The sequence below is a fragment of the Crassostrea angulata genome, chromosome 10, assembly GCF_025612915.1.
Source record: "Crassostrea angulata isolate pt1a10 chromosome 10, ASM2561291v2, whole genome shotgun sequence".
NCBI classification, from domain to species: domain Eukaryota; kingdom Metazoa; phylum Mollusca; class Bivalvia; order Ostreida; family Ostreidae; genus Magallana; species Magallana angulata.
The window spans coordinates 21,839,758-21,867,549 of NC_069120.1; the positions used below are offsets into that span (position 1 = coordinate 21,839,758).

The 27,792-nt window shown below is 33.6% G+C and overlaps 1 protein-coding gene across 2 annotated transcripts; it reads right to left on the minus strand.

The window, feature by feature from the left end:
• Positions 1-9,216: 9,216 nt before the first annotated feature.
• LOC128168341 (phospholipid phosphatase-related protein type 5-like) lies at positions 9,217-27,522 on the minus strand. Of its 2 annotated transcripts, none has more exons than XM_052834579.1 (9): positions 27,386-27,522; positions 26,095-26,240; positions 24,818-24,977; positions 23,849-23,966; positions 19,465-19,651; positions 17,056-17,113; positions 16,183-16,359; positions 12,648-12,758; positions 9,217-11,786 (listed from the first exon to the last, which is right to left on the minus strand). In XM_052834579.1, the coding sequence occupies exons 2-9, from the start codon at positions 26,229-26,231 to the stop codon at positions 11,694-11,696; spliced, it is 1,041 nt and encodes a 346-aa protein (XP_052690539.1). In that variant the 5' UTR covers positions 26,232-26,240; positions 27,386-27,522; the 3' UTR covers positions 9,217-11,693. The 2 variants fall into 2 exon arrangements, with proteins under 2 accessions (XP_052690539.1, XP_052690538.1); XM_052834578.1 differs by having other exon boundaries at positions 26,095-26,305.
• Between the last annotated feature and the right edge of the window lie 270 nt (positions 27,523-27,792).

A 27,792-nucleotide genomic window follows, 5' to 3' on the forward strand; every position in this document is an offset into this window, starting at 1 on the left:
CAAAGACTTCCTGCGTTGCTATATGCAAACATGGCAGCAGTGCATAGCTGTGACATCATCAATGTGCCATATCGTTCAAATCATTAGAATTTCTATGTAACCATCGATCAATTTACGGAATACAAATTAATTGTTCTTATGTATATTCTCTATGAACAATAGGCAGTTAATAACAGTTATTAACTAAACGGCAAAATAAAAAGATATATTGAACGAAGAGACTTTCGATTTTTTTTTACCAATCAGGCGTCAATTATTATTACGTTAAAATACTTGGACATTTAATGATAAAATATTTGTAATTGTAAAAGCAATATGAGCTGTATTTTTAAAAATTTTATTTTGGTTCAAAGACCTGTTAAAATGATAAGTCTTCATGTAATTTAAACTTTTATGATAAATAAGATTTGAAAAAAATCATTAATTTTTGTCAGAAGAAAGATTTTTCTTCTAAGGAATATATAGCAAATCAATTTTCGTACAGGATGACAATAATTCAATTTTGCTTCAATTAAGGCTTCATAACGGCTTTTCCCACAAAAATAAAGCAAACGGAAATTTAAAAGCCATTTTATTTTTTGTCATTTTAGCAGAAAATAACATTTTAGTGAAAAAAAAATTTCAACATGAAAATTGCAGCTCATATTGCTTTAAAAATTAAAAGTATCAAATCATTTCGGAATATCTGTGTGATATTTCTATAAATCTCAAAAACATATTGGGTTAGAATTGTATTAGCTTTAACCATTTGCAAATATGTATTAACTATTAAAATGATTAAAACATATTTTATTACATGTATATACGTATATAATATGCAATGAATTTGAACTCAAGTTCTAATTAATTTTCTCGCCCTTTCTGGACTGACATGAACTGAATAGCATTTGCATGTAATCCTCAATTCAGATAGCTGTGTAATTAAATAAAGCATTTAAACATTGCAATCGATATCGCAATTTGAAATCGTTTATTTTTCTTCTGTATAAATCATTAATTTAAGTGCTTTACAATTGTTGCCGTGATGAAAATATTTTGTAATTTTTGTAGCACTGCCGTTATTAGAAATGCTTCTTCGAAACTGCTAAAGGGTGCTGCTCACCTACATGTAGCTGCAGTTCTGTAGCTCCCGGTCTGAAAAAAATCGGATGGACGACCTGGGAGCTATGTACAGTGCCTCCCATAGTAAAAAAAAACCCTGCAATTTACGGCACACAAAAATTGCGCTAGTTTTGGACTGATAAATCTTTTTTCCGAGCACATTCTGGACAAATATTTGATTCCTAAAAATTCTTCGGACATTTTACTACAGATTTCACTTTACTTGCCTCTGATATTCTCTTAAACACCATCACCAGTCCCGTGAAGTGAAGTGGTGCAGTTTGCTTACATGTAAAAATGGCGACTCTTGATCTCGATGTGAATTTAACATACTTCATTTCCCCAGGTCGGGAACCGCGTTTCGGGGAAAGTCTGAGGCAAGTAAAGAGACGATTTCAGTAGAAAATTGCATGAATAATTTAATGGTACTAATTTTTTTTTTTCACAGAGTTTGTGTGTAAATAAGGTTAATCAGTCCAAAAACTAGCGCAATTTTTTGTGCGCCGTAAATTGCAGATTTTTACTATGGGAGGCACTGTAGCTCCTAGGTCGTCCATCCGAATTTTTTCAGACTGGGAGCTACAGACCCTCAGCTACTGCTCACCTCGATATCCGTTACTACTGCATTCCATTTACTTATTATAATAACATCTGAAATAAATGATTTTTTTTCAGTGTATTTTTTACTCAATTCTGGAAGTATATGATTCCTCGTTACAAGCTATATATATTTTCTGAAAATGTGTGTGCAAGAGTGGTACAAGATTGAAGTGTACTAATGTTCACAAAATAGATAGTTTAGCAATTTCCCGTCTTTTAGTTATATATTCTCACCCATTTCATTCAATGAATCTTTGGAGGTCAAATCTGGAAGCTCCGCTACAATATTGTTGCAGCATATTGCTGCACCTTTTTAAGTTTTCAGTTTCTGCGGATGAGCACCCACAGTACAACAGTAAACATAATATAATATCGATCCTTCAAAATATGTATATTTTTAAAAGTAACTATCTCATTTTTTATTCCTTGTTTTTATTGTTTTTTTGTTTTGTTTTTGTTTTGTTCTGTTTGTTTTTTGTTTTTGTTTTTTTGTTTTTTGTTTTTGCTCTTTTTGTGTTTTTTTTGACAATGTTTTTTTTATATTATCGATGCACAATTGCAGAGATCATTTTAAATTATCGGAAAAGTTAGGACTAGCTCTTTGTTAGAAGGAACAGTTCTAACTGACAACATTGAAAAAACAATAATACATGTACAGAAGTTCGTATTCTGGGAATCACTAAATGCTACTTAAGCAATGTAATGATTCTTTGTTTTATTGTTTTGTCGGCAAACAAATTTGAGAGAAAAAAGACTTTTATAAAGAAAAAATCAAACATTTTAGAACAATTTACTCAAATGTAAACGTAGATCCTAATATACAAAGTAAAGTTGGTTTTAAAAAAACCCAGATCACCCAAGGAATTGTGTATTTAATTTTTGTCTAAAGCCTTAATCCTTGTATACAGTACACTTAGTAGTTAAGGTCAGACTCGATCCATCTTCTATTATTCTCTACATTTTTATTTCTGATTCAACATATTTTTGCTTTGAAAAATGCATACAGTGGCGGCACGTAAAAGCATTCATTTGTATTTTGCATGCTATTTTAAGTAAAAATCTAAAATATTTTAACCTTCAAAATAGCCTGGTAATGTTCCCGGAATTTTGGAGCATTAACAGTTTCAATGCATATCAGAAAGAGATATTTCATGAAAAATTTTAAGAACGTCTCGCGAGTCACGTCTTTTACAAACAATCAAGTACTCAAAAACACTTTTCTAAACAGTACTTGAAAGAATTGCAGATGCGGTAACTTAAAATTGTTAGCAATAAATATTGGTAATTGGTATTCAAAATTGATGAAAAGGAAAGATATCAGCGATTCCAGCAATTAGATATTTGTTTACGATTCAGCCATTACGATGTCAATTCCAGCTTCCTTTGTAGAAGTATGGATCTTTTGATTTTGTTCAGCGGGGGAGGAGATATGTTTTAGTTGGCATATCTGCGGAAAAAAAGCGTAAATTGATTGTGTCAGCCTTGTATCTATAACTAGCTTTAATGGGTCCACGGCTAATAAACGTGTTATTATAATGATCATAACTTTGGGTCACACTTCGTGAAGTGGGTGGAAATAAACATGCAAGAAAAAGCTAATGGCTCGTGTCCAACCCGTGGGATCAAAACCCAAACTTCCGGCGTTCTGTCTGCGGTCACCTCATACCCAAATATGGAAACATATCATGACCTCTTGTGCATTTTTTTTTTTTTTTTTGCAGACATTGAGAGAATCGAAATTTTCATTATGCTGTTGAATTTTTTAAAAACAACGAACACTAATAATCGATCTTGGTTCTGGTCGATAAACTTACCATTGTGTATTTAATGAATACAGTAGTAATCTTCAGGGGATGAAATATGTTCTGGTGAATTTAATAAAGAGCTTGACTTTCTCTGTGGAAAGAAAAACCTAATCAATAAGGAACGTCTTACACCGGAGGGAATATTTCCATGTCTGCAATGTTTCTCGTGGTCGCTGTATAAATCACATCCTTTAAACAGGCTGAGAAGCTCCCTTAAAATACCAGCTACCTTACAGGCATGAAGGGCGAAACCCAGCACCAGGCAATCCAAATCTCTTTATTTTAGGAACGACCTGTTGCGTATGAATGGAATTTGAATTGATTGGTGTATTCAATGCATATATTTCTGCAAAGCATTTATCATTTTTTGTCACTTGCATAATAATCGTGAAAATGCAGGATGCCTGTTACAAAATTTCCACATGATGATCTTTTTGTTTAAACATGTCGATAATTTAAAATAAAATAGATTAATTGGCACTATCGTTTGAAAGGTTCTGTAATTTGGTTTACTTTTTACCGTAAGCCATGTGAACAATTTTACCGAAGTGGTGAAGCCGTCCGCATGTTTTTTTTTTAATTTTGTCATTTTTATATTAGTTGACAATCAGTTTGCGCGTGAAAAAATTATCCGGAATACCCCCTCCCTCCCACGTCCCAAACTCTGATCGTAGTAAATTAAAATATGTATTGTAGATGTTTTTCTTGCTGCAGTCGTTTTCTTTGGAATTCATTATATTTGCACACTAATTATACCATATGAGCATGTCAGGAAAAAATACGTCGAAATTGAATTATGTAATGAAATTTTTAAACAGAAAAAGAACTTTGTAGTTTGAAAGTGTCGATATAAGTTTTAGTGCCTACATGCACTTTGTTGAAGGCGAAGGGAGAGAAGATAGTTTATTCCTATTTAACTATATAATTATTAAAACAATTTCGTAAGTAACATATTCATATCTCATGACATGTTAACTTTTCACGCTTGTGAAGCTGTTGACATATCATATATGTATTTGTCGTAAAAGAAGAAAGAAAACTAGCCGACAAATTTAAGTTAATATCTAGTTCTCATCTTATTATTAGAAGTTTGGATTGACACCACAAAACAACTTATAATAATGTATTTGTACAGTTGATAAAACGATGAAATGATTTGCGACTAGTCAGTATTTTTAACCATATTGTACAGGTTCAATTTCCTTTTGGATAAACAGATTTGCGTGTCATAATAGCTAGCCGTATGAAAATGTCAAAAGACTTTAACTTTATATCAGCAAATATAGGTTAGATCAAAATAATTTCTCCATAAATGAAAATTTACATGCAAGGTATAAATGGTTTGCGAAAAAAAAATTGTTGGAAAAACGTTGCATATATTGAAGAAAATTAACATAAAACACAAGCAGTATATGTATGTAAATGTAAATCCAACCATTATTGTTTCACAAATCATAGAATAGAACCATTTTAACAAAACCTTGGACTTTCGGTAAGATGTAACTATCTATTTCTTGCATCAAAACAAGTAAAAATGACGCTGGTTTCAGATGATATGTAAACAGATTGCGTAATTTTAGCTTTAAAGCCAGCCATATCTTGTTGATTTCAAAGAGCCATGGCTGAATGGCCAACAATGAAATAGACATGCCTACGTTACATTGCTGTTGAACATAACTACTCAAAGTCCAAGCTCTTGTTAAAATGATTCTATATACCGATATCAAAGCGTTTTCGCTTTCTGTCATCTTTACAAGACATTGTCATATAATTGTCAATATATAGCCTGTACTTATATAGATATAAGTATGTATATTGTTTTTATAAATATCTGTACATCTTTTCCTTACGTCACCAAAAGCACGTGATACTGACAATACGAAGATTTCGCACCTTTTCCTGTGTTCATGCTGGGTTTTTTTCAATACATAATTAATTTTTCTAGTTGTTTTGTCTCTTTCTGGCTGATTTAAAGGTTACCAAAAGGCCACAGACAAAAAAAAAAAAACAGGTAAAGACATTTTCCACATAGCCTCTCTACCTGCAAGGTTTTCAAAGTAAGGTTTCATATTTCATGAAATCAATTTTGTGTTGTCAGGTGTTCTCACATTGATTTCAATACAGTTGAAGTTATTCACATCAGTTCAAAGTTTGATATGCAATATGCTCCTAGCAACGGAGCTCCATTCACATGCATAGCAACATGTTCAAATGCTCAAAGTCTTTTCCAGATCATATGCAACAGAATACAAACACATTGCTAAAAGTAATCCCTAGAACTAACAAGTACAGGTCTTGACGGTCACCTGTGTACTATAGCCTACAGATGGACCTGTCATGGAGTCTCAAGTTTGCATTTAATTAAAGCTAAATTTTGGTGTCTAAACCCTAGTCCTAGACTCCTTTGACTATTACATAAAGAGGTATAGCCGCACTTAATATACGATTTCGCCTAAATATGGCGCTTTTGCAAACATCAGACATCTTCAATATTATACAATATTTAGTTAAAGTATATTTTAAAGAAATTACACAATTTCCATGCTGAAAGAGTCTTAATTATCTTACACTACATCACTAAAATATTCAGGTATTTTTAGAATTTTAAAATTACATGTATCTTATCTTCTTTTTTTCAAATTATTTTGTTTGATTCAGTTTGAGTATGAGCACAACCAATATAAGCAGATCACCTCAATAACACTATGCATGTACTCTATTTAAAATTTATAATATCAACTGACAGTATACATGTACTCAGAGTTTTCCGAATCTTTGACAAATTTTGCATGATTGTTACAGATCCCATATTAAGTATCTAAGTTTCGAAAATCATATTTCGACAGCTACTAACGCATAACTTTCGACATAACGCTATTTTTTAGTAATAGGTACTTTCCGTCTGAACACAGGTGTGGCCGAAATGATAAGAAAAGGCGTTATCCCTCTTTGACAATTTAAATAGAGGGCTTTATGCACATTGATCCAACCATACATTCGGTTATTTTACCCATGTCGTGGAAGTAGAGAATGATATTTAAGAATTAACATATTTTCACTATTCGGCTAAATTGCCCCGTCCTAAGACCTGAGCCCATGACCCAATGGCAATGAATTAAACTTAGATTTAAAATTAAATCTTGAAAGAGGGATTCATGGACATCAAAACCATGCATGTAAATTTTTTCTTCATGGGTGGGAATAGAAGATTTTGGAAAATCTGGCAACTATGGATTTTTTTTTTTATTTAAACAATATTTTATTATGTAAAAAATATCACATAATAGGATTGGGCAGCAGGCAATCTGCCTATTTGAGCCCTCTCCTTTAACAGTCAATTTGACAAACATTGATGGTACAATGTAACAATAGAATATAGTAGAGAAAAATAAAGGAAAAAATAAGTGGAATCAAAATGCTTGGTACCGGGTATTATTTATGTACAAAATGAAAAATAGTTGTAGAAAGCTAGCAGTTCAGCTGTTTGAGTGACACTGTGAATAATTCATTAAAACTTAAATCTTTTGGTAGCTAATATATAATCATGTACAATCTTAAATATAGCAACATTTTCGTTATAAGGCAAACTACTGTCCCCATATAACAATAAGTCCAGAGAGATGGGGATATCTAAGTGTAAATTACTTATTGACTGTATAAAAACTTGCCTCTGTGCATCATAATGTGGACAGACAAAAAAATAATGATAAGCATTTTCAGATACATAACCACACATATCACAAATAGAATTTTCACACAAAAAATGATTGAATAGATCAGCATTTAAATTGCTTGCATTATTTCTTATCTGACAATGTATAATATTTGCTTTTCTGTTTCCAAAGTCATAAAGTTTGTTTGGCTTTCTAAAGAATATGTTTTTTATGGCTGTTTTGAATGAAGACTCAGTTGGTAAAATTCTAATGTGAAGAGGTAATTCATTCCATAATTTTATAGATGAAGGTAGAAAGCTGTTCATAAAGGCAGTTGTTTTTATCTGGGGTATAACAAATTTAAAATCATCTTGGTGTCTTAGTGAGTAATTATTTTGCGGTGTACATGGCATAAGTAAATCCTGTAGATATTTGGGGGCAAGACCATGGACCATTTTATAAAATAATGTGAGTTTATGAACCTTTTTTCTATCTGATAGTAGATCAATACCCAATTCATCATATAGAGCTGACCTGGATGAGTTACTTCTAAGACCTGATATAATCCTTGCAGCAGTTACTTGAATATCTTCTAGAAGTTTGACAACTATGGATACATATATATTGTTCTGTTCGCAATTTCAATTGCGATCCTTTAATTTCAATAAGGTGTTTATTACAATATTGGAATCATTCAGTTACAAAACAATGCCTTATATGGTCATAACGTTTGTCAAGTTACATTGGGATCGGTTCTGTAGCGATTCACACACTCGGATATATGCCATCATTATGAGGTTTCTGACGAGTTATCATAACTTACATTTATTATTAATTAGGCAACAGCTAAACATCAAAAGATATATTATTTACCTTAATATTTTCATGCTTCGAAAATCCTACTAAATACACTCGCATCAAATAGTCGTTCATTCGATGAATACAGTCGCTTTCATTTTGTTCTATACATTCGAATACAATTCGGTTTTAGTTATGCTTTGAAACTAGTGCAAAAGATTAAGTTTAAAAATAATTTGGGCAACAATTACCTTGATATTAGGTGAATATGAATTCTTAAAAAATAATGTTGGGTTGCTAGTTTGCAATATACACGTATAATTCAAAATTATAAATTCACTCTATAGTAAATATTCCCTCACACAGGTAAATTTTATTTCATGCATAGAATTTATGCATAGAATTTATTCTGAATAGTGAACCCTTTCATCTAACCGTTAAATGTTCGAATGAAAGATGTTCTACTATAAGTATTTTTTCTTGTAAATTTACAATTGTTGAAACTACATTACTACTTCTCAGTGTTTCAACCGATCTTCGGACGTCACACTACTAGTCAAGTCGTAGGATCGATGGACACGTTCCAGTAAAAAAAAAAAATACTGAGTATACGATAATTATTCTTTGCAAAGATCACGCCCTTTATCAAAATATGTGGAGAACATTACAGTTTTAAAAGAAACATATTTAATTTTATTGTGCATCGGGAGTCACATGACACTTATGGTCCATTCAGAGAACCACATTATTGAAACACAACAGACAACCAAAATGAATGTTACATGGCCATGCTATCAACTAGGAAGGTCCAATACTACACAACCGTTGAAAAGGGATTCAAATTGAATTATTCCTGTGATGTTCAAACTACCTACTAGTAGTAATTATTTTTGCTAATAAGTATACAGAATATGTCCAGGAATGAGTTTTAGATATGAAGGAATCTTTGCTATTCATTAAAAAAATCATTTGACGTATCCGCAGGGTTACTAGTGTATCAATTTCTCTGAAACGGGGAGAAACTATCTAGTGGCATTTCGAAGGGACATTGGATTCTTTTTTTACAGTTATGTGACCATTGGAACACGGAAAAAAATGCAATAGGATATAATAGCATGAATATGACGTTTGTTTGTATATCGTTGCTCTAGTAATAAAATGTCTTACTAAACAGTATCATTTTAAAAATGCACACACAGTGACATTTTATCGGCCTAATTCTGCCTTCACTTCAAATTGAAAAGAGTGCAACAAAGAACTAATATATATAAACCTTTTATTTGTAGAAATATAATCAAAACATCACAACAATGTTTCAAACAATGTAGATTACAAAATACTGACACTTTTTTCGTCGTTTAGGGAAAATAATAAGATGAGAGTCATTCAAAAACATCATACATTCATCAACATACAAACACATTGACTTGACAAATTTACTTCTGATACAGAACATTGTTTCTATGACTGAACTCACTTGAGCACAATGCGTTGACTGAGTAGACGAGATCATAGCACCGCCTGATTTTGTAGGGGTGGCGTTTAGCGAAGCTTACCCCTCTTTCTTGACCGCAGTTCCAAAGGCACTGTCGTACGACTTGCTCTTTTTCGTCTTGATCTGAATCTTGTGTCTGATTCCTTTGAATTCAAGTTTGTCATAACTTCGGGTCAGTCTCATCACTTTCTTGGAATTGTTCGAAGCAGGAACACAGTCACTACGGTCTGGAATACAATCCTCGTCCGAGAGAGTGTAACATTTTGCTCGTCCGGACGAGATCTCTACCTTGCTGGAAATCTCCTGTTTGTAATGGAAGGAGTCACAGTCACACAGGTGATTGTTGGGAATGAATTCGTCGTCGTGTGGAACGTTTGTTGTTAAAAAGGACGACATTTCATCGTCGTGAATACCCCTAGCTGCCATTTTGACACAGGATGCAGGGTCATCGTCTTCAAATGAATGTCCACGAATGTTAAATACACTTCGAAACATGGTCTCTGTTGCCTCTCCTTATTCACTCAGTGAACTGTAGATCTGTAGAAGGAGGCTTATTACTTGCTTATAATTCCAGTATCATTGTTATCGGGTAGAGATACTGAGCTTGACTGAAAGCGTTGATGGATATCAGGGTATATATACACACGGCCGCATCAATATTGCATGAGGAGAGAGACACTGAGCTGCTTGCTCTACATGTAGAAATGTCGTCTGCTTCCACAGCTACTGCTGAAGGCGGCGGGGCTTAAGCTACTCCAGCATTGATTTCTCTTATCGTATCAATGCAATCACTAATTGTCATTGGCCTTGTTTCTCTCAGACGAGGTTTTATATGATACCATCAGAAATCCGTGATTTGTAACTAAAATTTGTGTTTGGAAACAGTTAATTTTAGATATTCTTGAAAGCCATTGAGTCGATATCTGAGAAGAAGTGACAAGTCAGAGTCAGGATGCCGACACTGAATCTTTTCGTCCCAGCTGAACTAACAACCGAATCCTGACCAAAGGATAGGCATCTAACGCAACAGATAGCGCGGCCAATCACCGCAAACAAAGCGAGAAGCTTTTTTACACTCTTCATATCCTTATTAGGTCTTGAATGATAAGGAGATTCTTCCTAGAAAAACACGGGAACCTATAAACCTTGTTTCTCAAGAGATGTGCATTAATGACTATACAAATAATCTAATGAATAAGTATTTATTTTTGAAAGTGTACAATAGATATTTTTTGAAACATAAAATCTTATCTAGTTCTTATCAGGGAAATGCGCACATTTTTCTTCTGTGTACCGAATATGAGACTTTGAAATAAATCTACATTTTAATCATAATTAGGCTTATAATACATTTACATGCTATAGTTACTTTTTCCTAGTCCTTATCAAATTTATTCTGTGAAATGTTTAAATGATAAATTTATTTATTTCTTCAATCAATTTTAATTACTAAATGAATAAATAAGTGTGTTGTAGTTTTGGGTATTATTTATTCTAAATTTCTGCTTATAAAGAACAAAATTGTCAAACACTTTTAAATAAGATGTCAATCTCAGTCATTTTGTTAGCCGAACCCTCCACATAACACATTCCCGTAAACCATAATATCGAAGTTAGTTCCGATCAAGCGATGAATATTTTCGTTGATTTGATCGTCAGACATCCTGCCAATGTTCCCAGTGACTACCAGAGCGAATGAAAGGTTTTTGCGTGCTCTATGGTAACAAGGGAGATAAACGAACCGCCGGAAGTACCCCACCCCGTAATCTACCATTAGCGGAAGCGCCATGATGAAGAAGCATGAGCACTTTAAGAAACGCGATAAAATCCGGGAGACTACGAGCCAAATGAATCCAAACATTTTTTTATCAGCATGAAATTCAATACAAAATTAGAACGTTTCTTTGTCGAAATCGTACTGACAAAAAACTGATCGCATTTCAAATGCAATTTCTATAAAACTCGACAAATTGAGATAAACCGTGACTGTCAGTGCCAAAGTCAAATCTGATTATTTCTTTGTCTTGGGAAAAGGTTCGGCGATGGAAGAAAAATGGATAATAAAGGATGCCAATGATAATCAGACGAATAATTCTGATGAATGCCGCTGATAAACAAGATTTACATGTAATTATCGCGTTCAATTACTGCTCGTAAACTGAAGGAAGACATTTAGAAAAATGATCGATAAACTGCGAATTGTCACGGCATTGTCTTGTAAACCTTTATGTGTACTGTTATTTAAACCTTGTTGTTTAGAGAGCGCCACCTGTCGTCCGTGTGTGCCCTTGGGATCTGATAACCTTGCAGCGGTAATGATGGAGGAGCACCAAGCTGAAAAAGACCATTTTTATTTTTAAAGGACAAATGTTTGAAGGGAATATACAATGTTTTGTAGCTTGAATGTCAATCTATATCATCCTCACCATTAAATATTTAGAAACTAAATTTGACGATATAAAAATGAAGGCCTGGTAAATGACTACAGTATACTGATATTTTGTTTCATTGACTAAATACAGTGTTGACGAAATTCCAGTCCTATGTATGATTTTAGGCAAAAATACTGTGAAAAAAATGAAATAAGAATGGCACTAAAAACAATATTTGAGTACCCCTCCTTCCCCCCCCCCCAAAACCAAACAATTTAGTCATTTTGCATACATAAATGTCTATCATGAACCATGATTCTTTTTAATGGACCTATTTTGCTATCGGACCCAATCATTGTAGAATTTTCTCAATGTTCTTTTTTGATATATATAGCTTATAGTCTTGACAAAACTGCATCTATTTCATGATTGTGATCTTCTTTCTACCAAATGTCATTGTTTAAATCGTGTGGGTTTGGGATTTGTTTTTTTTTGTGTTCATTTTAAGTATAATAAAAAAGGAACATCAGATATCACCATACAAAAGTACTTATGTAATTTATTTCAGAAATGGGGTAGAAAGGTCCAGCGGATATTTGTAAAAAAAAAAACAATTTATCGAGAAAATCAAATCCCTTACTCTATTCAAAATCACCCATTTGCATAAGTATAATACATCTCCATTATCTGAACAGCTTAAACACTGCAATAGATTTATCAACTGTGTGCCGTTTAACTTCAGCATTATAAGAAAAAGATGCAGAGATAGACGTCAATAACGTCAATATCGTCACGCAATAGAAATGATGAAAAAGAATCTCACCTCTCTGATAAGTTGTTCCAACAGTCTTTGCTCCCCGAGAATTTGATCAAGCTGGGAAAAAACTCTTTCCGTTTTTTCGTGTTCATTGAAACCCCTTAAAACATATCGTCCCTGAAAAAAAGAAAACATTTAAACATAAACAAGCCACCCGCGTGTGAATTTATTATATAGAATGGGTTAACTGATAAGATTTGTTTATAAAAGTATAAAGATGAAACAAATGCGTATTTTATTTTCAAAACACATAGAACCATTTTAACAAGACCTTTGACATTCGGTTGAACGTAGCTATCTATTTCTTGCGTCAAAACAAGTTAAAAATGACGCGGTTTTAAGCAAACTACCCACCGATTGCGTAGTCTTAGCTCAAAATACAGACAAATCTTGTTGATTTCAAAGAGCCATGGCTGAGTAGCAAGCAATGAAATAGACAGGCCTTCGTGAAATTGCTGTTTGACACAACTACCCAAAGTCAAAGCTCTTGTTTAAATGGTTCAACATGGTACCACATGGTATTTTATTGTTGGTACAACTGCTCAAGATAAATGACGGCAATTATTAAAATGCATGTTTAATTTGTTTAACCATATTTTACGTTTGGGCCCAAACAAGCGCAAATAATAATTATATATCTTAACAATCAAAAGCTTTTACATTAAATCAGCTTTAGTAACTCTGTTAAACGGACATGGTCACGATTGTTCAAAATAAATTTTATCAAAGATCAAATGCTTAAATACAGTTACATAAATGTCAGTTGTCAAGATTCAATTGAGAAACAGAGGTAACAATTACTCGTGCCTAGTTTTTTTTGCTTTATATAGAAGAGGCGTGGTACAAAATGAGATGTGGCATATGCCAGAAACTGTTTCATAACTTTTTAAATACAAAACTATCTAACTTTAACAAATCTTTGACCAATATGCGATCTACGTAAACAACAACCATTTTCTACGACGTTTTATGCATCGGTAAATCACGTTTTCTGCCATGAGAAAAAGACAAGTCCTTTCTTTTTTAATCATGAATTAGGTTTGATTTGAACATAGTTTATTGCATTTTATATTACAGTGGGACTGGGCACAAGTTATAAAAACTTAATCCGCCCTCTCCTTACATAATGGACAACAAATACAATATTATTGCAAATACGTCTCGGAATTACTTATATAATAATAAAGATAGATATTTGATATTTGTGATTATGCAAGTCTGCCAGTACCTTGAATATATATGATATAAAATATAAATTTGAACAATTGAAGAATGGTATTTATTTTCATCCACACTGGATGAGTCGTCTCTCCAAAGTAAAGTACGAGAGTCAAAAATCTGAATTTTGCTAAATCTAAGAAATTTATTTAAAATTGTTCCCTAACAGTAGCATACTTAGGACAAGAGTAAAAGAAGTGATGTCCGTCTTCAATCTTTCCACAGAGAGGGCTTGATATGATATTGCATCTATGAAGATCTATGTTTAAGGAACAATTTTGACTGAGCCTTGTGTGTAAAATATTAGTACGCCTTTTCACATAACTGAAATAAGGAGGAGCTACTGCTAGAGATTTTGAAATTTTGTTTTTAAATAAAAATAACGAACTCGAATCTCTAGTATCCAAAGGTAAGGAGTTTGATCATTTGAGTTCCAAATATTAAAAGATGATCCATTGCTCTCTAACCTTAGTATTCAAAATCAAAACTTCAAATGAATGTCATGTTACAGAGATGTATTAAAATTCTATTCAAAGTATATTGCTAACCAGTTGTTGTGATCTTTTATCAAATCCTGTTTATATAGTGTATTACAAAACGTAGCGTTGATTGGGTTATTACTGGAAGTGATTTGATGTTAAGTATTTTAATCAAACGAACAGGAACTATCTTGCTAGCGAGTCTGGTTAAAGCTGCAGTGAATTCGTTCTTGTAGCTTATTACTTTTAGAATCTAGATCAAACCCCAGAGGGGATGTGATTAATTTACTATATCACACACTTAAGCCAAACACTCTTTTGAATCTCTGTCACTGAAAGGTTACTCTGTTATTGCACTATTCTCTGTGGATTTATCAATTCCACTATTATTCTATGTTTTTGCCAGTCAAACTACTTCAGAGACAACCAGAGATTTTCGTCGGAATATTTTGTTTTTGTTTTATGGATGAAATGGTTCCTGATTAATCATTTAATATTTCTAACATAGTGACATGTATGTATTTTTTTTCTCTCTCTCTTTTTAAAAATACATGTTAACATATATGTTAAGTCACATGTAAGAGAAACATTTGTGATTATAATACTTTCATGTTAAATACTGAAATTTGATTGGTTTAGACGCAGATTATAATTCGTTCTATCACCCTTAGCGTTAGCAACACATTTGCATCGGGTAAGACAACGAATTGTTACATGCGCGTAAATTATGCGCTAACGGTTCACCGTAAAATTCACTCCAAGGAAAAATTAAGACATTCAGTATGTAAAATAAATAGTGCCTATTTGGAAGGGCAACAGTTGAAATTGACACCTGTTGCCCTTCCAAACGGGCACTATTTATATATTATTACAGACCATGTACCGGTACGCTAGAATATGTTTTTTAAACAATGACAATTAATATCAAACTGAATCCAAATTTCTGCGTTTTATATAGTACATGAATTGATTTGAGGAACAATTATCTATAATTTAAAAAAAAAAATGTTATCTGCGCACCGTAATTGTTCCAACCTTAGTTATGCTGCAATCTTATCTTGATTAAACATGCTAAAAATTATTTGAGTCATTTTCCTTAGGAAAGTAAAAAGTCAAACTACTTTTGTAGTGATATATTGAGTGTGTCATTTTATTAACTACTTTTGAATGCACCGCTCTTTCCGGGAGGCAATTTAGTGCAAGTTTTGTATAAAAATCGATGTTATGCATTTTGCCGCTTGTCCAAAGTAATAAAAACCAGCTTTTTTCACCATAATCTCATTGCCATTATCACTAAAAACCATTTAAAAACCAAGTATGCTTATTTCATCAGAATATCAATTTTCCTGATAAAGGTTAAAAAAAACCTGCACATTGATAAAATTTAAGCAAGACAATGCAAAAAAAATGTAATGCGCATGTTGTTATCGGCAATTTTTCCATGAGGTCTTATTTAGTTCTTGTTAAAAACAATCTAGGACATCTTTTAACCAGTATACTAGTACATGTTTCTGAAGGAGAAAGGAAATTAAGCAGTGTTAAACACTAGACGCAAATAATATGTTCAGATTTCGAAATGAAAAAAAAGTGGGAGGGGGGGGGGGTGTCGTATTAGTAAATTTGTGGATATTTAGCGTTCTGAAAATAATTAAAAATAACCATGGAGACTACCTGGTCGTCTTCTTGTTTCACTATTTATTTGTCAGGGTTCAATGAAAGTTGAGATTTATATATTGGCAATTCTCTCATATATATTGCTTTCATAACCTCTATAAAAACACGAGTATCAGGTGTCAGAGTCTGGTGAACATTTGTTACCCTTGTTATAAGATATAAAATATTACCAAGTAAACTGCAATGAATGATCCACTGGCAAATCCAGCGGCGATGTCTGTCCAATGACTGGAACCGATCCCTAGTTTGACCAGACCACACAGTAGGGACAGCATACAGAACAGGACGGTGAGGAACGGACGCAGGACCCTGACAGACCGGCTCCGTAACGCCCCGTGTACGTACGTCTGTCGACACAAAACATCAGATTGGGAAATACCGTTATATCTCGATAGAAAATACTGGTATCTTTATAAATAATGAATTTTAAAAAAAATAAACCCGTAAGGAAGTATAGGAGACAGCTAAAACATAGAAACTACAACGGACTGGAAATAACGTGGTCGTATTGTTCTTTTGGGGTTTACTGGAAAGTCCTTTACTTATTATTTGGTCACAATTGATATTTGAACTCTTTATATGTTAAAGCCCAAAGAAAAGTCGTTGATTGCGCTAGTAGTTACTTACAATGTATTTATTTTGATGAGCTCATGGTTAGAACAGGCTTTCACCTCTTCCAGTAAGATTCGAAACTAGATATGTACATACATAGAAACGTAATTTATCTATATATTTCTATTGCTAATGAAATTACTGCTTTTCTTTACTTAGCAAATGTATCGGCCATGATAAAGCGCGATAAAACTTTAACCTTCAGTGTCTCTTAGTCTCTACAATTATTTTTATGAGTATTGAACTAAACTGGTTTGACATTGGTCCTAATACTCTTGGTGTTGTTAGGTGAGAGAAAAAAATCTTAAGTATTTTCTAGAAAGGTTTTATTTCCAGTGACGTTGGTTATTGCAGATTGTGTAAAAAATCGTGATAAGTTTTGTCTGAACAAATCACAGAAACTTGAAACTGATCGTTTCCTTATCACTCACCGATATAAACATGGCAGCATACGATGACAAGGCAGCATCCATTGATGGAAATGAAGACCTTAAAAACAGCAGAGTGTAAACAGATAATACGGATCTATCAGCGGTTAACTCCAAATCAATCATTCCCATCCAACAGGCCAAGCAATGGAAGGCCTATAAAACGGCAGGAAATCGATTGTTTCTACAATACATTTAAATGAGTTTGTCTTTTTATTTGGACCGGACAATGGAATTAATGAGCAACATCAACTAGCGGGCACCGGTGTGCTATTAAAGAATACAATTAAAGGCATCAAATATGTATAATAACAAATGTAAATAGTATGCAGAGCTGAAAAAAAGTCGGTGAAAATGTCCCATAATGGAACAGTAATCTTAAGGGCAATGTACAGACAGTTACTGATTATTTCAATAACTTTGGGCCAATTGATTTTACATCTAGATTTTCTTTATAGATAAATTCTATTATACCATGTAGCTCAGTAACTCGAGCACACACAAAACAAATGACAGCAACAGACAAAGGGTAAATAAAGGAGAGAGCAACGCAAAATTCAGGACTAACGATACCAAAAGGAAAGACATCAGGGAAAAAACCCCATTCACGATTAATTTATAGTACTAACATATTTGCAATAAGAAATGATTATATTTCAAGAAAGGATGCTTTGATTAAATCTTGAATTTCAGTGTAAAATGATACTGGGTACTTGCAAATTTTCAACATACAACTGCAATCACATCGAGGTAAGTTTCTAAATCAATTTAAATGATGTACAGAAATTCAACGATATGATTTAACTGAACTTTCAACTTGATAGAAACATTTCTCTTCTATTAATTGTTTCAAAAGATATTTTTGAACAGATAGTAATTGATATTTTTTCTACTACCCAAAATGATTAAGAAAAATTTAAATTTCTAGCATGAATGAGTTAAGACAATATTTAACTATTAAAAACAAATTGTTTTATCTTACTGACTTCATGTGCCCATAATCCGAAAATCCAAAAGGTTTTTTTTTCTAATTTCTATCTGCACTTATTTATTTTATACATTGTCTTTTTTTGTTGTTTTTTTTTCATTCCACGTAAGAATTCTGTTTTATTACATCATGTTTGTAGTACATTGTATTCAGTTACAATTAGTTCTGTTAAACAAATTGCACCACATGAATATTTTAAAAAAACTGAATGGAGTTTTCTTTGAAAATGCATTGAACACTTCAAATTAAACATAATAAATAAAACTTCTTCACTTGACGAGACTTAGTGATATCCTTCTGTTTAGAACAGACCTACGGAAGCTTCAAATAAGCATGATAAGAGAGCGCAGTGTCAATATTCAAATTATTTATATTTCGCCTTTTCTGTAATCAAATTGACTTCTTTTATCTTGTGTTAATATTGAATTGATGGCTATAATAAAAAGTGTCTTCTACTTGGAAATGAAATATGTAAATAGGCCTTGATCCATCTGAATCATCTATATACATGTATCTTGCATATACATAAAAATCGGGGGGGGGGGGGGGGGGGGGGGGGGGTTCTTACTGAAGTAGGTTACACGCAAGGATAAGCAAAGTTCCTAGCAGTCTTGTACCAGATAACGTCTGCTATTCGTCCAAACTGTACCGTGGGTGACACTGAATATCAATCAAAGTAATCACATTTCTTTCTGTAACAAACAGAGATTAAATTGAATCGATTTGTGACCCCTGGGTAAACGGACATTCAGCTTGGATGCGACGATCTCTGTTACACGCACGTGTATGAAGGGAATTTTCAGTCATGATTTTCAAATTAATAGCCATGAATCTTAATTAGAAGGCTTCATTTCTGAATATGTGTCTTGATTTCTTAATTTTATGACAGGTATTATCAATGTCTAATATAATAATATATAATTGTATAGGTATATTTCTACGATGCTAGTCGTATTAACCAAACAGGAAAGAGTTTGACAGACATGACAATTAGAGAATAAGGAAAACTAGGAAATAAGACATGTACATGTATCTATGCTATGATTTTCTTCTCTCATTCCATATTTAATTTGGGTACAAAGCTCGGCTGGTCGTATTTCAAAAGAAGGGGAATTGTAAAGCTATCAAGGTATATTAATGTATAATCTCTCTCTTCCCCCCCCCCCCCCCCCCGAGCAAATTAATTAAAAAGATATAGGCACCCTCAACTAACCCATATCACTTATTGCAATATTTTTCCTCTTTGATATAGCAACATGATGAAAAGCTCTTTGATGTATAGAAAACAAAACTACCAAAATGATTACATCCTTTGATTTCTAAGCGTGGTGGCATGAACCAACAGACAAAGCACTGCTTATGTATACATGAAATGAGCGTAATGACATAAACAACTGCTTGGGTAGACTTATTCAGAGTAATACCTCGCATGTTTTATCACCATCTCGTCTTTTTCTAAGCATAAGCTGTCGTCGCCCAGATTCCCATTCATTCTACACGCCGTCTGGTTGATTTTACACAGTTCCAGGAAATTGGGTCGCAGTCGTCCCGTCATCAACTTTGTGACGTCAACAAAGACCATAAGAGTAAATGCCCCGAAGACGAACACACCTACAACCATTTGAAACGCTTCTTTTGAATGCTAGTAGTATAATTTAAACTGAGTAAAAAGTAAAATTTTTAATTATTTGATTGAGGTGTTTTGTGTGAGAGAGGTAGCCCTGCTTCCTCAGCCAATCTACGTTCCCTGAGTTGTTCAAATTCAGACAGACTCTTATAAGGTATTTGGTAAACACCAGATTCTCCAAATATATTAGGAGATATTGAATACATTAAAATTTGAAATAGTTCACTGAAAAAGGGAAATATTCGTTTTTGATAGTCTGTGTAAAGTGTCATGACGAAACCTTGAATTTATCAGACTGCAGTCAATGCATAATTGGCAACATAACAGTGATATAAAAATTATGAAAAAAATCTCAGTTTTGAAAAGAACCTGGTTACTGATACTTCCATGTATTTTCGCTTTTATATGAATTGATTTATGTGGTTAGAGCATTAGGTGAATAATCACAGAAAGCAAAGCCTTTTTTCTTTTAGTTGTTTTGATTTTTTTCCAATAACCACCTGTTTTACGAACTGAATTATACAAAATCATATCCTCTTCCAGTTTTTGTTCTTTTGCTGACACTGGCACAATTCAAACACAGGTACATACAATCTAGATAGCATACACAACCGATTATAACAAAAAAATTCACTGGCTCCAGTGCATGGAATGTACTTTAATTAACAGCCCGCTAGATAAAGGATGAGAATTTGTAGGTTAATACCATCAGGATAGTCAGCTAAACAATAAATAATTAAAGGGATGGATGTTGCAGTCAAAGAGATTATCCTTTGATCTTTGTAGGTAAAAAAAATATCTTTAACTGGTTACAACTTTTAGGGACGTTTGCCATGGAATTTTAACCTTCAATTTTTTTTTTACATGACTTCTTACATGATGGAAAGCAATTTGAATTTTTTTTTTCAATAAATAAAAGTGTCGTGTTTACACCAGAATGGCGTTGGCCTTTACCAATTTAGAACAGACTTTAATAAATCTGCCATTAACACCGAAATTGATGTGGGTTTCACTTGGGCGCTTTAAGTATATTTACTAACATTTCAACATATAAAGTCTATCACTCTAATGAGTCGGCGTATATTGCTTCATAAAAATAATGATTGAAACTTCGTGACGAAAAGCTGTTTGGCAAGAGCATTGTCTTTGAGAGCACTTTTATTCACTTTACTAATCTGTCAACGGCTCATCGAGCAGAAGCAAGTAAAAGCAACGTGGAACTCTTGGCAGAGACAGTCTATGGTGTAATAAGTGGTCGATTATCTCGGATCTGTAGAGAATTGCTAAGCAGTAATCTTCCAGTCACGTTGAAGCCCAGTCCAATTGACAGTTCATTGGAGTTGCAAATTGTTTTACCGGGGCAAACAGGGTTCTGGTTTCAGCTAAAACAGTCCTACTATGTCCTAATGTCCAAAAGACAATCATTTTTTGTGACAAACTAATTTTTGCGATAATGATCGAACTTCGTTTATTTAGTTCTTACTAGGTCAATATGACCAAGAAACGGTTAATGTTTTTAGCAAGGATTAATAAGTGCAAACAGAAGCCATATTAGGAGCGCCCCTGGTGCCAAGGAAAAACTACTGTAACAGTATCCCGCTATGTCTATTTTACGTAGATCATATCATGCCATTTCATTTCCAATACTAAATCCTACCAATTGCAGTTATGGGGGGAAATGACTCTCAGTACTTTTTACCAAGGGGGTTATAAAAATTCATTTGCATATCTGGATATTGATAATGTTTTCATGACATCTGCACACACAAAAAGATATTCATCTCTGGTACATTTAAAACAGTAAAGGTCGATCGAAATATAAAAATATTGAACATTTTGTTTTTATATACCATTAAAGAAATGATATTATATGGTAAATGGTTAGGAATTCGAATTGAAAATAGAAATGCCCAGGACTAAGTGCAAAGAAAGACTACTCAAAACGATAAAGAAACATATAATTATCGTTATACCGTACTGTGCCTTTTAAGTTCTTTTAAAACGTTTTTAGATCACCTGAGCTGAAAGCTCAAGTGAGCTTTTCTGATCACATTTTGTCTGTCGTCCGTCTGTCTTTCAGTAAACGTTTTACATTTTCAACATCTTCTCAAGAACTACTGGCCCAATTTCAACCAAACTTGGCACAAATCATCCTTATGCAAAGGGGGTTTAAAGTTGTGAAAATTAAGGGCCAGATCATTTTTCAAGGGGAAATAATTAGAAATTAATGAAAAATTTTGAGAAATTTTCAAAAATCTTCTTCTCAAGAACCATTAAGCCAGGAAAGCTGAAACTTGTGTGGAAGCATCCTCAGGTAGTGTTCGATTCAAAATTGTGAAAATCTTGACCCCCGGGGGTAGGGTGGGGCCACAATGGGGGGTCGAAGTTTTACATAGGAATATATAGAGTAAATCTTTAAAAAACTTCTCAAAAACTAATCAGCCAGGAAAGCTGAAACTTGTGTGGAAGCATCCTCAGGTAGTGTAGATTCAAAGTTGTGAAAATCATATCCCCCCCCCCCCCCCCGGGAGGTAGGATGGGGCCATAATGGGAGGGTGTTAAAGTTTTACATAGGAATAGAGTAAATCTTTAAAAATCTTCTTCTCAGAAACTAATCAGCCAGGAAAGCTAAAACTTCTTTGGAAGCATCCTCAGGTAGTGTCGATTCAAAGATGTGAAAATAATGACACCCCCGGGAGTAGGGTTGGGCCACAATGGAGGGTCGAAGTTTTACATAGGAATATGTAGAGTAAATCTTTAAAAATCTTCTTCTCAGAAGCTAATCATCCGGATGATTCTTTATAATTGTTAAGACATTGACCCCAGGACAATTCATCGGCCTAACAAGAAGGTTCAGAGTTTGATGTAGGTTTATATCCCATATATGAACAATTGTTAAGGTTCTTTTTGAGAACTGCAATACTCAACATGTGATATGACTATAAAATCATCCTGTTAGAAAAGGGACTAATGATTATAAGCATAAGAATATCAAGGGGGAAAATGGATTTTATTTATACAGGATCTACATATATTATTGTACATTGTCCAGATAGTTTGTATTATGACTCCATTAAGCTGATTTTATCATACCTATTGTTCCTCAGGTGAGCGATGTGGCCCATGGGCCTCTGGTTGCAATTCTAATGTTGTTTGGAAGAAGAGTTTAAGAATCAAATTTACAAACTTGGGTATAAATCTTCAATACTAAAAATAAGGCTTACGTACGTCAACACAATTATGTGAGAATATTTCATTACATTAAAAACAGATCTTGTATTATATACTCCCTTATAAAATGTGAAAGACGTCCGGAACGGCAAAGATTTTAAAATAAAAAATAAACAAAACAAAAAATGAAACGTGTATATGGCGTTGTTTAACCATATCATTGGCTTAATAAATCAACATTAGATACAGAAAAGGATTTCAAAAATCAAAAGAATGACTGATTAGGTTTGTTACTGACTGTCTGTGGGAATTTGTTGTGCTGCAGTCCAATTCGGGCGGGAACTTTTGTAATCCTGCAACATTCCGTTGACAGTCAGTAATCTAACGAACTTAATAAGTGTTGGAAAGTTTAATTTGTTATGTCAAGGACTACAATCTTTGGTATATCAATGCATATGACTCAGTAAACTGAAAAACACTTTCGGTCTGTCATCATGTTGTAATCTAAGTTTTAACAGCCCTTTTTCTAAGTTATAATAAAAGTTTTTATACGAAATTTTGATTGCGACAACGTGAGGTGTTTTGTTTTTCAATCATCGTGTGTCGTTCTAGTCCGAGGCAAAACATTTCAGCAATTTGACTTCCGGTATTCATTTTGACAGAACTCCAAGGTAAGTTTCTAGATCACACACCAATTGAACAAATGAAATCTGCACCAATAACGAATTACAGCTTCTAGTTTGACATTTATTGATGTATCTTAGTCATGGGCAACAACTTGATGAAATTAACAGGCCTGCTCAATATAAATATTTGAAATACAAACTAACTAAATATCCATTTACCGGTTTATTTGTTAGAATTGTTCTACAATATATCTGTACACCATTTTCCCAAGTCAAGAGTTTCTGATCCGCACTTCTCCACAACCATTTAGAAGAGGAGTGAATCAGAAATCGTTGACTTGGTATGAGGGGTCTACTTTGAATTGGGCGTCCTCACGTACGTACCAACAAACCTGACCAGCCTGCGTGTGACCTGGGGGACCCGGCAGTTCTGACACAGGACACGGATCGTTCTCTGTCGGTCCTCGGCAAACGCCCACAACCCCACCTCCCCAGCAAGGATCTGGAAATGTGCCAAAATAACATTCATCAAAATTCAATAATTAATATGTCATTGACAATTTTTGCAGCTCACGTCATGATTAAAAAAAGTATCCAAAAAGATAACGAGAATTCTACGGTGATAGTTTTTTTTCCTGTTAAAAACTAGTTTCAAGAACGTTTACGGTCCTCAATTTTAGACAAAGCCCCGTCTTCCTCGCCAAGACCTGTAAATGTGCTTACACAAAATAACTTTTCATTGGTGTCTAAATATTAATGGTAGAACCATTTTAACAGGAGCTTGGACTTTGGGCTGTTGAGCCAAACAGCAATATGACGTAGGTCTGTCTATTTCATTGTAGGCCACTCAGCCATGGCTCTTTGAAATCAACAGGATTTGTCTGGCTTTTGAGCGAAGTCTACGCAATCGGTGTAAATTTCGCTTGACACCGGCGTCATTTTTACTTGTTTTGACACAAGAAATAGATCGTTACAACCCACTGAAAGTCCAAGGTCTTGTTAAAATGGTTCTAATTTGCGTGTCGATTTATTTGGGATGTGTCATAATTATTAAGAGAAAGAAGACGGTGCGGGAAATCTAAATGATAATAGGATTCTCGGTCTGTTTATTGTTTTTTAATATTGGAAATGGTTTGAAGTCCGTTAACGTTTGATGCCAAGCAGGTTAGAAAGGTTTCTGCACGTTTTGTTATCGTTACATCCTTTGCTGCAAATGAAATCTAATTGAGTTGTAGTCTCGGATCAACTCAATAGGGAAAAATACGACGAGTATTAATATCGGTCATATTACATGACATGTACTGTGTCAGATCTATGATAAAATGGTGTAAAATAAAAAGGTTAATACTCAACGATAAACAATGGCAGACAGAAGCTAAGGGAATAGACAATGGAATCTGGCAAGTCATGGTCGAAGGCAAAACCTATGAACTGAGAGCGTGAAGTCTGCCGACTGATGGTCTCGTCTGCACAGGAAAATGGCTGTCGACGGAGGGGGAAGATGTTTGTCAGTCTGAAAAATAAGTCCTTAATTTGATTATCACAAGCGTGTTTCCGAGTTTATTGGATATACGTTTACCAATTGAATGGAAGTTGTACTTGTTGCAAGCTTACGATGCCATGACATTGAGATGATAGGAAGATATGGTTGAAATGGTACATGCTTCGGACTATAAATGATAACTATGCTTACGAAACGGAAGGCCATTGTAATCACACATCAATCATAATGACAAAACATTTAGATTGTAGGAATAAATTGGGATTCTAACACTTGTTCAAGATCTTGTAATGAAACTTACATGTAGAAATAACAAGTTGTAGTTAATGCAACACCTTTAATTTATTTTAATGAAACACAGAACTAAAAAAAATAATTTCGGTCACCATGTTGATGTCCAAAGTCAACAGAAATGAAGACGGTGATCACCAAATGCAGCTCGTCAGGTCTATCCGACAAAAGAATAAAAATCGGAGCTTTGTCGAAAAAAGTACAAGAAGGTGCCATGCCACCAATCGTGTTGCGCGTTTTAGAGAAATATGGTCCAACATACTTATAAAATGCAAAAGAAAACCTTTGTTGTATTATTTCTACATTGCACGTCATGGGTTAAGATATATAGGTAAAACAAGGTTAGCTTCTTTAAAATGCTACGAAAGTCGGTCTGTGGAATATTAATTATGAAAATGAATACATAATCCATTGAAATACAATATGCGACGTATATTAATAGTTCGCAAAACTATTTTTATGACTTGGTTATTTTTTTTCCGAAATTCAAATCTTCACATGCGCATTTGAAGTTTTATCTTAACGTAATTAATTAGCCCGTAGGATGACTAACAAGCATACAGTGCAAGATGACAAACTTACGAATTCGCTCTGAGCATACGAGCATCTCCCAGAATTCCTATTCATGATTAAAACATTAATTCAAGGGGAAACAAAACAGAACGTTAATGCTAGCTCCCAAGGGCGTTAGCAATCATAATAAAATCTCTGAAGATTTATCAACATTTGAAATATATTTTGCAAAATATAAGTAAATATTGTGAAATACCATAAATATGACACTCTTTGTGAACATAAAGGAATTCTTTCCATGGAAATAAAAGTTTTACTATTTTACCTGATGAGAATATCAACGGTTATGACAAAGGCCACGACCATCAGCTCCAAGAAAGTGGTGACACAGACCAAGGAGCTTGGTTCTTTCTGTTTCTTAGCAGCGCCAGATTCCGTGCTACGTCTGTCTGTACCGGACATTACGTAGATCTGAAGGTTGAACTCAATCCACAGAAAAACAGCGCCCTATGTTCTTGTGGTTGTGTTTACAAACTCTAAAGCAAAATACGGACAATTTCCTTATCTCCAATTTTATATTTTAAGATAAAATCGAAAAATATTAGCAGTAAACCGTATAGCTAGGAATTATTTTGGCGGGAATATGATTTTTGCTTAGTTTGGCGACTTTTTAAAATTTACCAAAATTAAAATTGCCAAATTTAAGTTCTTTCTATATAGATTTTATTGACAAACATGTAGTTTTTGGAGATTATTTTTTCATATATTTTTCAAAGTCTGTGAGCATTATAAAAAGGACAATTGTTACACACAGTGCGCACTGTGTCACAGATACAAATGTACATTTACTCAAAATCAATACTAAACTAATGTAAACAAATAAGGGCTAAACATTCGACTGCTCATTCAATAAAAGGTTACCAAACTACAATAACAGCTTATGATGTAGCCTCTAATACGTCATTAGGATCAATATTTAATGATGATTTGATCAAAGACCCCTCTTTAGAATAATACATGAATTGTTATATATATGCATCACAAGGTAACGATTATAACTGTCTGAATAATTGTCTTGTTACTTGTATTTGCTTCGTTCCAATTCTAATTGATCGGTTCTATTCTAGTGTATCTATAAAATACAAATTGATTGACCAGATACTTACATATGTACCATTGGATATATAAGATAACCATAACAGAAAAACTCCAAGAGATCATATCACTAGTTATTCTTAAACCTTTCTAAAGTATGCAATCGGTCAATTCCTTTTTAAAATAAAAAAAATATCAAAACAAAAAACTTTAAAAATGTTTAGTATTCAATCATCTGTTTTGATTAATATATATAAACCTGATCTTGAGACACGCCCTCTCTCTTGTTTAACCTGTTTGATTATTTTGATCTTGTCATGTAATGATTACTGGTAGTCAGCATCAAAAACTGAAATAAAATCTTATGAAACTCAAAGAATGCAGTCAAACCTCATTAAAACTTAATTAATAATCAACTGAATAAAAGGATATTTTTTGTAGTCTTGACTGCTGTCTTTGATAATATTTAAACAAGGGAAACCTTGTAATCAATTCGCTTGATTTACATCTTCCAAACTTACTTTTATCCGGTTTGATATGGCTGTTCTTCGAAATTCCTTGCAGATTTTACATCCCTGTCAAGAGCGACCAACAACAAGAGAAGTTTCCTACTGCTAGTCAGATTTCCATGCAGTTTCGGTCCGACTCGGGTCTTTTGTTCGAAATCAAAATATTTGTAAATCAAACCAATAATAACAGATGTTATGACGATTGCGCTGGCAAAAAAAGAAAATTAGCATACGATATGAATTAATTAACCTCACCTGAATGCGTTTACTTTAGAGTTGCAAAGCTTTGATATAGTGTGGCATCGTCGAAATCCCATAAACCTACATGTCGGGGAACACAGGTCGACAAAGAATAAATGTGACACAAAGGAATAAAATGAAAAATGCATTTCTTTGGGATTGTTAAAAAAGATATGCAT